Genomic DNA, 13,794 nt, shown 5'->3' with positions numbered 1-13,794 from the left:
AATTTCAAGATTTGGGCATCCCCGACCATATTATCGAAACAAAAGATTGACGTCCATCTTGTTTCGATAATATGGGTTTCGCCACCCCTCCATCAGGACATTTTGCGAGGATGTCCTCAACAAAACTTGGGCATCCCTTTCGATTATGCCCCTCTTTATAACACATTACCCATTATAATTTTGAAAACGTGCTTATTTTACACCTATTGAAGGTAGAATTATCCCCAGTAGCATACAAATGTTCTAAATAGTTACACCCACTACTACTACTACTTAACATTTCTAAAGCGCTACTAGGGTTACGCAGCACTGTACAGTTTAACAAAGAAGGACAGTCCCTGCTCAAAGGAGCTTACAACCTAATGGACAAAATGTGCAGACAATCCAAATGGGGCAGTCTAGATTTCCTGATTAGAGGTATAATGGTTAGGTGCCAAATGCGACATTGAAGAGGTGGGCTTTGAGCAAGAATTTGAAGATGGGCAGGGAGGTGCAACAATGTGTGTGTAGTCTGTGCGGGTAGGTGTGTATTTTAAAAAGTATGTATGTGGCTTGTAACTCCCCCCACAGGAATGTCTACATGCAGACCACATAAAAGAATAAGTGCTCTTGGCATGAAAACATGTACATACTTGTATTTCCATGAACTTTTATGACAGTCATATTTGCACATGGAGCTGCAAGGGGAAAAACTAGAAAAATGTTCCATTTGTAGGCCTTTGTTGAAAAGGCAATATATGTGCTTTAATAAAATACACTCTTCGATTCATCCCCAGGAGCAATCAAATGCTCTCATGCAAATTTGTACGTGTATGTGCGAGAAAGAGTCGGTACATATGCATACATTTTATAACAGAAAACTGTAAGTGCTGATCTTACCAATATCCGTTCCAATACAATGCTTATAGCCCGCATAACCTTGATCACATCAATGAGGATAATAAGGAAAAATAGTGGCCTTGTTGGGCTTTATTTATTTATTTGTTCTTATATCCACATTATCCAAAAGTTAATTTCATTTCAATGTGTCTTACATTTAACGGAGCTCAATTACATTAACAGTATACTGAAAGGTCCTTTTACAAAGGCTTGCTAGCATTGTTAGCACGCGCTAAATGTTAGAGATGCCCATATATTTCTATGCCAACAACAATCAGGCACTACACACAGTTTTAAGAATCGAAGGAAGTTCATTATCAATTAGTTCTCAATATGCTCAGCTTCTTCACACTTATATCTTATATTATACAGGTCAGTAGGATCGGAGAATCATAATAAGATCCATCAGATTAGCGTATCCGCCTCCATTTTGGCTGAACATTTCAATGAGCCGAGCATACTTTTAGGGGCGGTACCGCAATCCTCATCAATCCATTTTTTTTATTGTTTTTTTTCTTTTTTTTTTTTACTGCTTTTTACTATTAATCTGCTGCTCCCCAGTATCTCTCCACACTCGTCTTTCCCTACACCCCTTCCCGTGCACTCCGCTCCATGGATAAATCCTTCTCATCTGTTCCCTTCTCCACTACTGCCAACTCCAGACTTCGCGCCTTCTGTCTCGCTGCACCCTAAGCCTGGAATAAACTTCCTGAGCCCCTACGTCTTGCTCCATCCTTGGCCACCTTTAAATCTAGACTGAAAGCCCACCTCTTTAACATTGCTTTTGACTCGTAACCACTTGTAACCACTCGCCTCCACCTACCCTCCTCTCCTCCTTCCTGTACACATTAATTGATTTGATTTGCTTACTTTATTTTTGTCTATTAGATTGTAAGCTCTTTGAGCAAAGACTGTCTTTCTTCTATGTTTGTGCAGCGCTGCGTACGCCTTGTAGCGCTATAAAAATGCTAAATAGTAGTAGTAGTAGTAATTTTGGTATCAGAATGATTTTTTTATATATTTTCAGTTTTCTTTATTATTATTATTAACATTTATATAGCGCTACCAGACGCACGCAGCGCTGAACATCCAAAATAGAGAGAGACAGTCCCTGCTCAAAAGAGCTTACAATCTAAAAATAAGACAGACAGACAAAACAATTAAGGACAAGGGAAGTACTGGGTGAGAAGGAACAAGGGAAGGGCAAATTGAGTAGTGGCTAGGAGTCAAAAGCAGTGGTGAAAAGGTGGGTTTTTAGCATAGATTTGAAAACAGGTAGAGATGGAGCTAGACGAATAGGCTTAGGAAGTCTATTCCAGGCATAAGGTGCAGCGAGGGAAAAGGAACGAAGTCTGGAGTTAGCAGTAGAGGAGAAGGGGGACGACAAGAGAGATTTGTCCAGTGAGCGGAGTTCACGGGGAGGAATGTAGGAAGAGATGAGAGTGGAGCAGTAATGGGGGGCTGCAGAATGGATGCATTTAAAGGTCAGTAAGAGAAGTTTGAACTGTATGCGGAAGCGGACAGGGAGCCAGTGAAGTGACTTGAGGAGTGGGCTAGTGTGGGTATAACGATTTTGGCGGAAAATAAGTCGTGCTGCAGAATTTTGGACAGACTGGAGAGGAGAGAGATGGCTGAGAGGAAGACTAGTGAGAAGTAAGTTGCAATAATCCAAGCGAGAGGAACAGCTGTAAAGTTTGATGGACACAGTTTTATGCTGTACCACAAGGAAAGAGTGAAAGACTGGGTGGTAAGGTTCCTCCTGAAAACTCTCCAGTCACATGCTGTTCTTGTCTCTATTAATGGGACCACACCCAGTCTGCTAGAGGTAGGTTTGAGTTTGGTTCTTTCTTTATAATATGCATTTACAGCAAGTTTAGCATTGATACTTAGCTTTTAGGCTATGTTCAACGATACATGATGGAGACCAGTTGTCATATATTTCTATGGGCATCCCTAGCGTTCAGCACATGTTAATCATCAGCGCATGCTAAAACCACTAGTGCACCTTTGTAAAAGACCTCCTGAATAAAGTTGCAGTTAACAAGGATCAGTCATAAATATACAATTATCCAATTTTACAATTCAACATCAATAAAGAATTTCTTAAAGATAATTTTTCAGGTTTTTGCAGAATAGTAAATGATTATTTATACCTCTTATTTCCTTGGAAGTTTGATTCCACCATTTGGATCCCAAATAACACAGAGTTGCTGTATGAGCTGACTTATAGGTTCTGTTTTTGCAACTGGGGAGCTGGAGAAGTAGATTGTCTCTTCTTATTGGGTCTGAATTCCTTCTAGATAGATCAACTAAATCCACCATATAACCTGGTGCCATTTGAACATTAATCGTGCTTTAATTGGGAGCCATTGTAATTGGAGGAATAACTTGGATACTCTGTCGTACTTTGGTACCCTGAAAATCAAGCAGGCTGTTGTGTTTTGATCTGTCTGTAACATTTTGATCACAGTTTCCTTGCTACCTACATATATTACATTACAACAGTCAATTTGTGATAGTGACACTATTTGTGCTGGAATGGAGCTTATCAAGGTCTTCGATAACAACTTCAAAGGTTTTTGAACAAGGACAGTGCCAGGCAGACTTTTATGGTCTGTGCCCTGAAAATAGCATGAACAAATCAAGGTCAGGTATACATATGTTGTATCACCTCATACCTTATGTAATGAGTTTATCTCTTCGGGCAGACTGGATGGACTGTACGGGTCTTTATTTGCCATCATCTACTATATTACTATGTTAAACTCCAGTATTATCAAGTTTCTAATCAATTGTCCCAGAAGAACGATGTGTAATACAGATGTGCTAAATTTCCTGGATTAACATATATATGTCACAGTGGAAATGTGGATTATGCCATAGGCAATGGAACAGGATGCGCCACAGGGGCCATGGTCCTACCAATTTTTTGCACCCCCCCAGCAGCTTTAACCAGAGAGATGGAAGAGTGGAGAAAGAACTTGGTTTGCTTGGCCCTTCCAGGCAAAGAGAAGTTTCACTGCCCAAGGATTATGCAAATTTCTCCTCGGGGACTCCTGGGAATAACCAACTGCACAATTTCTAATGTTCTTATTATTCTTTAAAACTGTCCATGTTTTCTTCAGTTATCACTTGAAAAACAATTATCTTCTCTTTTGGTTCCTCAGGAACAGCTGTAAAGTTTGATGGACACAGTTTTATGCGGTACCACAAGGAAAGAGTGAAAGACTGGGTGGTAAGGTTCCTCCTGAAAACTCGCCAGTCACATGCTGTTCTTGTCTCTATTAATGGGACCACACCTGGTCTGCTAGAGGTAGGTTTGAGTTTGTTTGTTTCTTTTTTTTTACCTCCCTTTCCCAGCCCAGCCTGGACATCAGCATGAAAGATTGGAGACTCAACCCGAGTGTTTGGATCATGAGAATGGCCCAGAAGTTTTTACTTTTAAGTTGTCAGCTGAAAAATACTTTTTGAATGTTGGGATCACCCAGATGTTTTGCTGTTTTCTAGGACAATGAGGCCTAATGAGGCCAGTACTTTGTCTGCTTCAATGGCTGCACTTTAGAAATACCTCCCCCAAGAATGGCATGCTGCTTGACAGAGATTATTGGCTACTGCTGTGTTATTGGTCTTAAAGTGTCAATAAAACAGGAGCATAATTTGTTGGAAACCAGTGATAGGTAGCCAGTTGGAGATGGATAGCATTAGCTAATCTCTCTGGGCAGTTGAGGTTTCATTTCTTTAAATTATGATTGTATTAATGGTTCATTAACCTATGTTTCTCTCTTTAACAAACTGGCAAATGAGTTTTGTTTTATAGATTTTAGTTCCATATTGTTTTTGTTAATAAAAGAGGACAGACATTTCCAGAGTTATATAAATATGGAGTCACCCAATATATGTTGCTTTTTGTATAATACTTTGACAATCTAGGTGTATAACCTGTGGCCAGGTACAGTGTTAGGGGTGGGAAACCAGGGCAATTGCCCATGGCCCTGTAAAGTCCCGTCCCTTGCCCCTGGGAAGGGGAAAACACTTCAGCCCTATCGGCTGGAATAAGAGAGACAATCAGACTTAAGTTTGGCGCAACCAGTAAAAATCTTTATTGGTATTTCACTAAGCCAATACAAAATAATTGTTCTCTCTGGAGCAGGTTGTCACACAGAAAATCCAGACGCAAAGACTGAATAACAAACTCTGTTCAGCAAATCTTTCTCAGTTTTCATTTATATACTGTTACAAGTTTCATTTCTCCTAAATCATGTGATTTCTGCTAACCTAACTTGCAGTTCATATATGGATTTTCCTGTTTCCTTCCACTACACAATATGGTAATATTCTATTATTTTATATATGTATACAAAAATGGCAATTTCCTCTTTTCTATCACCATCTCCTGCTTGTGTTCACATATACACTTAGTGGCCATTGGCTATTCCCTTATCAGTAAAGCATGATCTCAGTGTGCAAAAATCATGTAGCAAACAAGTAGTATGAAACACTTGGTGTCCTTCTCTCAGAACACATATTTCCGGTGGAACATCTTGGACTTTGCAGGGTCCTCAGTCTCTCTTCATCATCAAGGTTATATCCATGTGTATCGGCCATATATGGGCCACATGATAGCCTCAGTTCCTCCTGAGTTTCACCTTAACATGCAATATGTACTTTCCATTTATTGACCAAGCACTCTGCTTATATGCAGCTGGAAGAAACTAAATTTATGCTGATGACAGTAAATCTAGCAAATCTGAGGGTTAGCAGGCCCATCTTACAAGCCTAGTATAGGGAGGAATATACAGCCCCCATGTTACAGGGCCTCACAAGACTGCCTAAAGTTGAAGGAAAAAAAGCTACAAACTGACTTTCAGATCCCCTCTCCTGAGCTGTCAAGGAGGTCAACCTGATCAGCAGAAGATTAATGGCCCACCCCATTCCACACACAGCTCCACCCCTTCCACATGCCGATTCGCGCGAGGGACAAAAGAAGTGGCCTCCCCGACCAGCAACAGCAGGAAATGCCTTCATAAAAAGTCATCTCCTGCTATTGCTGATCCTGTGGCAGCAGGAGATTACATTTAATGAAGGCGTTTCCAGCTGCCGTTGGACGGGGAGGTCACTCAGCAGGAGATCCCAGCTCCCAGCAGGAGTGTGGGAGATGACGCACAAAAATATGAGATTTGGTAGCTCTGTCTCCCCGTGGGGGTGGGGCGGGAACAGAACCCACAGGGATGGGGCAGGAATGGGGACAAACTTTGCCCTTGTGTCATTCTCTAATATTATGGTACAAAGTGATTTCACAAAAATGCACTTTGCATAAAAATAGCACAGAATGCCTGGAAACAGCATTTTGCTCTATTGCTCACGTGAAGTGCATATTTATAAAGTCACTTCGCAAAAATACCCTTCACAGAAATAAACTTTCGTGAGAAGTCTCCTTCATGTAAAAAATTATTTGAACTTACCATTATAGGTTGCTATGATGCAAATTCATGCAAAATAGCTCATTAATGACCAAAAAGGTCCATGAAAATTAGTTCATAGAAATGTTTTGTGGGTCCATCGTAAGACGCTATGTTTTTTCTTCACATCCCAGAAAGGAAACATTGTCTTCCTTCTGTGATGGTGGAAATGGAGGGTTAAGTGAATTGCCTAAGACCATAAATAGCTGCAATGGGATTTGAATTGGGCTTCCCTGGTTCTCAGCTTGCTGCTCCAACCTTTGGGCTACTCCTCCATTTAGCAGCCTAGCAGCAGTTCTAAGAGACTACCACTAGGGGTCTAAAGTCACCATTTTTTAAAAGGAAGTCCCTGGGCAGGCGCAAGTGGTGATTGCTCCTGCTCCCATCGCTCTCCAGCCTTGGGTGAATCAGGATCCTGGGGAGTTGATATGAGGTAGGTCCAGCCCTCAGAGTTTTGGATATAGGAGTAGAGTTTTGGCGCAGAAGCTTTTTAAGCATTTTAGCATTGGTTCGGGGCTGGAGAGCTAGGGGAGTATTGGCCAACAAATGCTTTGAGGGCTATTTGGCAAGATCCTGGGGGAGCCCTTTTAATCATTTATGCCCCATCAGGATTGAGAAAGAGAATTGGGATACAGATGTTCAAATATTTGAAAGGTATTAATCCACAAACAACCCTTTTCCAGAGACAGGAAGGCGGTAGAACTAGAGGACATGAATTGAGGTTGAAGGGAGGGCAGACTCAGGAGTAATGTCAGGAAGTATTTTTTCATGGAGATGGTGGTGGATACATGGAATGCCCTCCTGCGGGAGGTGGTGGAGATGAAAACGGTAATGGAATTGAAACATGCATGGAATAAACACAAACGAATCTTGTTTAGAAGGAATGGATCCACGGAATCTTAGCAGAGATTGGGTGGCAACACCTGTAATTGAGAAGCAAAACCATAGCTGGGCAGACTTCTGCGGTTTACACCCTGATCATAACTGAATAGATATGGATGGGCTGGAGTGTAAATTTTAAGGGGCTTCGACATTAGCTTCAGAACTTTTAGTACAAGAAGAGTGCTGGGCAGACTTCTATGGTCTGTGCCCTGAGAGTGGCAAGGACACATCAAACTTGGGTATACAGATAAAGTATCACATACCATGTAAAATGAGTTTATCTTGTTGGGCAGACTGGATGGACCGTTCAGGTCTTCATCTGCCGTCATTTACTATGTTACTATGTAATCAGCAAGGATCAGAGGTGCCAGAGAGATATTAGGAGAAGCCTCCAATTTGGGCTGTTTGGGCCCTTCAAATCCCACCACCACTGTGCAAAATTGGCCCTTTAAAAATAATTCACGTTTTCACAGCCAGAAATGTGCAAAATTCTTAAAATGAAGCTATGGGATGCCAAAGATCCAGGAGCTCATTTGCATCCTAAGGGCCCTGTTTACTAAGCCGCACTATAGACACGCTAGTGTTTTTAGCGTGTGCTAAAAATTAACTTGCCCTGACGCTAAAGACACCCATAGGAATATACGGGTGTCTCTAGCATTAGCGCATATTAATTTTTAGTGTGTGCTGAAAACACTAGCACACCTTAGTAAATAGGGCCCTAAGTCTGCAAAAATAGATGCTAACCTGTGAACATTTTTGCTGGTTAATACATGATGACCTGTGTTTTAGTATACAGAGGGAGTGAGAACTTAAGAAGGCTAGACAAACCTCAGGATAAAATAAAAATATTTATTGCTCTGGTGTATATATAAATAGGATAAAATTACATACAATCTAAAATATGTAAAAACAATACACAATAAAATGAAATACCTAAGCCAAGGACATACCTAAACCTTCACTTCCCCAAATGCTAAAGACTGAAATACAAATCAACATATGCATCCTGTTTCTCCTACATATGCACACAGCTCTGGAACTCACTACCAAAAGACTTGAAATCTACGAACAATCTTTTAAACTTCCAAAAAAACCTAAAGACTCACCTTTTCAGAAAGGCATACCCCACAGAACCAACATAGTCATCAAAAAATTAAAGCATCAAAAATAGGAAACGAATAACACCTAATCCCCTGCTACAGGATTCCACCCTTTGCAATCTGCTTGGGATGGTCCATACCTGATCTATTTTACTATATTTCACTCTTCCGGAATTATGTAAGCCACATTGAGCCTACAAATGGGTGGGAAAATGTGGGATACAAATGTAACAAATAAATAATATTAATACTCAAAAAACAGCATTACACAACATGTGTTTTAGCCCTTGTATGTAGAAATATTGAACTTTTTCTCTTTTAGTCAAGCTTCTGTAATATTTTCTGAGCTCTAATGTTTGGAGTTCAGAGAGGGTATGACAGTAAGATGATAGTCAGCCTTTAAAGTGATAGCAATTGCTTAGGCTTTCCTTGAGAGTACAATGGTGTCCCAACTTGTCTTTCTGCGCTTCAATTCAAAACATTATCCAGCTGTTTACAGATAGCAGCTGTGTGTGCTCAGTAAGGCCACTTAAGTTCTCCTTCTTGAGAAAACTACCAATGGTTTTGTTTAAAGGAACACTTAACGCTTCCAAAAAAAATAACATCCATTTCAGATCACACAATACTTAAAAAAAATTATTTGTTATTCACAAGGTGTGAAATTTCCCCCATAGCCTTTAAAAAGAATCAGCCTGAACTGGACATTTATCTTTCAGCAATTGCTTTCTCCTCCCCAGCCTCATAAAACTATTCTGTGATCTAACAAAATGAAGGCAGATCGACCAGTATCCAAAAGCCATCTAGGCCAGTCCTTCTGAACCTTCGCCTTCAGGCACGTGATAGCCAGTCAGGATTTCAGGATTGCTGCAGTGAATATGCTTGAGACACATTTGCATACATTGGACACCCCTTGTATGCAAATCTAACCAATGCATATTTGTTGTGGTAATCCTGAAAAGCTGACTGGTTAAGTGTACCTGCAGAAGAGGGTTAAGAAATGCTGACCTGGCAGGGGGGATTTATTAAATACTTTTTCATGCATAAAGGCCTTTTTATGTATGTAAAGGGGCTTTTATAAAGATTCTTCATGGGTTACATGAGTAAAAGACCACATGGTAGCAAGAAGGCTTTTATGTGACTCATGTGTGGGTGTGCTCCAGGGCAGAGTTTGGGTGTGCATCATGATTTTTGTGCGTTGTTCATAAAATATGCATGTATGCATGCACTGTACGCATGAACATTTATACAATGCAACCCCAATATAATGTGCCCCGAAATAGCATGAATCTGCATATAATGCAATCAGGTCTTGGCTCCCCTTTTCTACATACAGCTCCTTATGTAACAAATCAATTTTTGGTTCAGTTGTGTTCATGTTCTGTCGAACCTGCTATAATGCAACTCCGCATTTAATGCAATAATATTTTATGGATCCCAATCATAGCATTGTATCAGGGTTCCACTGTACCTGCTCCGGTCACAGATTGGGGCAGTTCTACAACTGGGTGTCCGTGCCTCCATTTAATTACCCGGAGGATGTGAAGTCGGAACCTATTATTTATCAACACATGGATACCCATGTTCCATATTGCGGTATCAGTACGCCTAGTGTTTAGGTGCTCACAGTTATAATATCATACAATAAACATGGAAGGAAATTCTATAAAAGGGCACCTATATTAAGCACTTAGAGGGTGTTTAATTGGCGCCTGCTTTCCTTTTGTAGAGTACTAGCATAACTGGGTATATACGTGCATAGAGCTGATGTAAATGATGTAATACTACATACATATACTTGATCTTGATTTGTCCTTGTCATTTCGCTCACCTACATTTCAGTGATATATGCGTAACTCATTGTATTTTGTAAATTCCACATGTCTGTGGCTGTGCCCTGCCTATGCTCTGTCCATGTGAATGATTACCTGCCAAGCCACTCCCAGGCCACATCTGAAAAGAGCCATTGGTGTTTTCAGGCACTCAGTAAACACCCCAATCCCAATGAGTACCCCTCAATCACAATTCCTACTTCCAGACAAGTCTTCCAACCCCTTCAATGAACACCTCCCCATTAAGACTGCCCCATCATAAGTCTCACCCCCCCCCATCAAAATCCTCCCCAACAGAAGTCACACTCTCCAAAAGACATTCCCCCCCCCCCCCCCCCCCCCCCCCCCCGATGTCCCTAGGCCTACTGGTACAATTAAATTATTGCAATGCTGTGTATTTTGTCATTTCAAAGGCTCTGCAGGTTATCCAGAACTCTGCAGTGAGGCTGATATTGTGTTAAGTTTAAGCATATTACGCCTAGGTTGAAGCAACTGCATTGGCTCCCAGTAGAATATAGGATTGCTTATACAATTTTGACATTGGTATATAAAGCGATTTTGCTGCATGCACTATTATATTTTGAGCAGGCTGTTCAATTCTATAAACCAGCAAGAGCACTGAGGTCAGATGGGTTACGAAAGATTGTTGTGGCATTGTGCAGAGGCAAGGGCTACTGGTTTTATCATAAAAAGATAAGTGTTGTGGAATGATTTACTGAGTTACTTAAGGTTGAGTTCATCTTTGCAGCAATTTAAAAGAGCGTTGAAAACATTTTTTTCCCTCAGGTTTTTCCTGCTGAGTAGTTTTGTCTACGTAAAGTTTTCTTGTATACTCAGTTGAGTGTTATGTGAGTGGATCTATTAGTGCAGTATGGAGTGTGCGTGGATTTGTATCATGCATTATGAATGTTTTAAACTATAGACCACTTAGGATTAAGCAGTCTATAAATTTTATTAAATAAATAAATAAAAATCCCCGATAGTCCAGTGGTTCCCAGGGCAGAAGCAATCCCCAGTCACACCTGCCCTCACCAGCAGCTTCTTCCTCCAAAATGGTGCTGGTGACTCCTAACAGCAGTTTCACAGTACTACTACTAGGGGTCTGTTTCTGAATAGTAGCAGACTCCTAGGTACTACCACTAGAGATTACCTGTGGCTTGACAGCCTGTTACTCCTGAGCAGATGGAATAACGCTGCTCGTAAAGTGACTCACTATTCTTTAACCACGGGAGTCAGCAGGTTGGTGACTCCATTGTACATCAAAGTACAGTAAAACCCGCCTTTTACCACACCTGTCTGAAAGAAGATGTGGCAACTCCAGCATTGGGGGAATGAGGCCGATGCCAGACAGACTTCTATGGTATGTGTCCCACAAATGGCAAAAGACAGGTGAAATTTTGGCAACGCCAGTGTTGTAGATCACTTTATTGTCACATAGTGCGAGTGAGGGTGGTGTGTAGCTTAGCGGGGAGGGGATGACATCTTGACTAGTAAGTTGAATACTGTCAGCAGTATTTGGAGTCTTGGTTATTACCACATATCATCGTTACCATGTTAGGCTGTCTATATGATTGGCACGGTGGAGACTTGACAACCAGCATTTAAGCATGGGTAACTGGGACCTACATAGAGTGGTGGATGCGGATCTGGTCACCTTGTTCGGCAGACTGGATACTGTGTTACCTTGATAATTTCCTCCCTTAATGTAATATTTTTGTAACCCTGCAAATAAATTCTTCCATGTAGAAATCTTTGGGGTTGATGTATTAAACTGTATTAACATCATCCAGTAAAGCACATTAACATGAGACCTGATATTCAAATCAATTTAACCAGCTGCTGACCAGTTCAATTGCTTGGTTGGGGCTAGCTGCTAACATCTATGTATATAATTGTACCTCCAACGTTCTCCGGCTGGCTGGGTTCGTAACATCCTGACGTCAGCAAGCCTCCAGTGTTCTCTTCCCTCTCACTGTCCCGCCCTCGTGTAAAGACGTAATGACGTCAGAGGGCGGAACAGTGAGAGGGAAAGGAACACTGGAGGCGAGCTGACGTCAGGATGTTCCGAACGAAAGCAACTGAAGGCAAGTAGGCAATGGAACACTGCACTGGAGGGGAGGACAGAATCGTGGGACATCGAGGGGAGGGCAGGGCAGAGGAGAATCGATGGGCATGGATGGGATGGGAGGAGAGAATCGCGGGACATAGATGGGAGGGCAGGGCACAGGACAATCACTGGGGAGGGCAGTATTGTGGGACACGGATGGGAGGGCAGAGCATAGGACAATCGCTGGACATGGAGGGGAGGGGAGGGGAGGGCAGGGCAGAGGAGAATCGATCGACATGGATGGGATGAGAAAAGAGGAGAGAATCGCGGGACACAGATGGGAGGGCAGGGAAGAGGAGAATCGCTGCACATGGAGGGGAGAGCAGAATCGCAGGACACTGAGGGGAGAGCAGGAAAGAGGAGAATCGCTGCACCTGGAGGGGAGGGCAGAATCGCGGGACACGGAGGGGAGGGGAGGGGAGAGGAGAATCGCTGCACGTGGAGGGGAGGGCAGAATCGCGGGACACTGAGGGGAGAGCAGGAAAGAGGAGAATCGCTGCACATGGAGGGGAGGGCAGAATCGCGGGACACGGAGGGGATGGGAGGGGAGGGAAGAATCGCTGGACATGGAGGGGAGGGCAGGGGAGAGAAGAAAAATCGCTTAGACGAGAGCCTTCCTAGGGCCCGTTTCATTTTGAACGAAATGGGCTTGGTTCCAATAGTTGAATAATAAATGGAATATTGAATAATATATTCATGTACAATTTCTCATTCATAATAGATTTTCTAAATGCTAAACATTCATAGGTATCCCAGTAGGTTTAGGATACTGTATTGTACAATTGGATTTTTACAACAAATTGCTTTCTTATGCATTATTCTTTTTATGTATCCTATACTGTTTATTGTAAGCCACACTGAACTCAAACTTGTTTGGGATAATGTAAGATATAAATGTCACAAATAAATAAATAAATAAATATTCAGTGACACGTAACCAGCTAAGTGCCGCTGAATATCGCAGTTAGCACCAAACTCAAAGGTGGCTATGTTGGGGATGTTCCGGGGGCGGAGTTAGCATTCAGCCACTTAAGTGCTGATATTCAGCTGTTAAGGGCTAGTTCTGTATATGGCACCTAAAAAATCTGCACGGTAAAAAAATACGCCTAGGTGTATTCTCTAAAGTATGCCAAAATTTTATAGAATGGACTTAAATTTCCACGCAGTAAATAGATTATGCCGAACATCTCTCTATGCAACCAAATTTGATTGCATCCATTTAGGCCATGTTTTACTTGCTGTAAATACCGTAACGTAGGTTTAGGCGCAGAGGGACATATTCTATAACAGTGCGTGTAAAGTTTGGAACGCCCAGGAAATCCATTTCCTAGCCCATATCCACGCCTCTTTTGGCTGTTCGCATTAGGATTTAAGCGCTTTCTGTTACAGAATACACTTAGCATTGCCAATTAGTGCTGATTATCACTTGTTAAGTGCTGTTATCAACACTGATTAGTTTGTTAATTACACGCATTGTTATAGAATGCACTTGGATTTCATGAAGTAACACTAGACGCGATATGTAGAATCTTTAAGTA

The 13,794-nt window shown here is 41.7% G+C and overlaps 1 protein-coding gene across 1 annotated transcript in view; it reads left to right on the top strand.

Moving 5' to 3' along the window:
- Positions 1-13,794, top strand: part of FAT2 (FAT atypical cadherin 2) — a 181,009-nt gene that overhangs the window by 144,943 nt on the left and 22,272 nt on the right. Inside the window, exon 20 of the mRNA XM_030211178.1 lies at positions 4,047-4,192. Coding sequence (XP_030067038.1) covers positions 4,047-4,192 — 146 coding nt within the window. The remainder of the gene's footprint in view (positions 1-4,046; positions 4,193-13,794) is intronic.

This window comes from Microcaecilia unicolor, chromosome 8 (genome assembly GCF_901765095.1).
Source record: "Microcaecilia unicolor chromosome 8, aMicUni1.1, whole genome shotgun sequence".
Lineage (NCBI taxonomy): Eukaryota > Metazoa > Chordata > Amphibia > Gymnophiona > Siphonopidae > Microcaecilia > Microcaecilia unicolor.
Note: the sequence above shows the minus strand (reverse complement) of the source record. Positions and strands in the feature narration are given on the sequence as shown.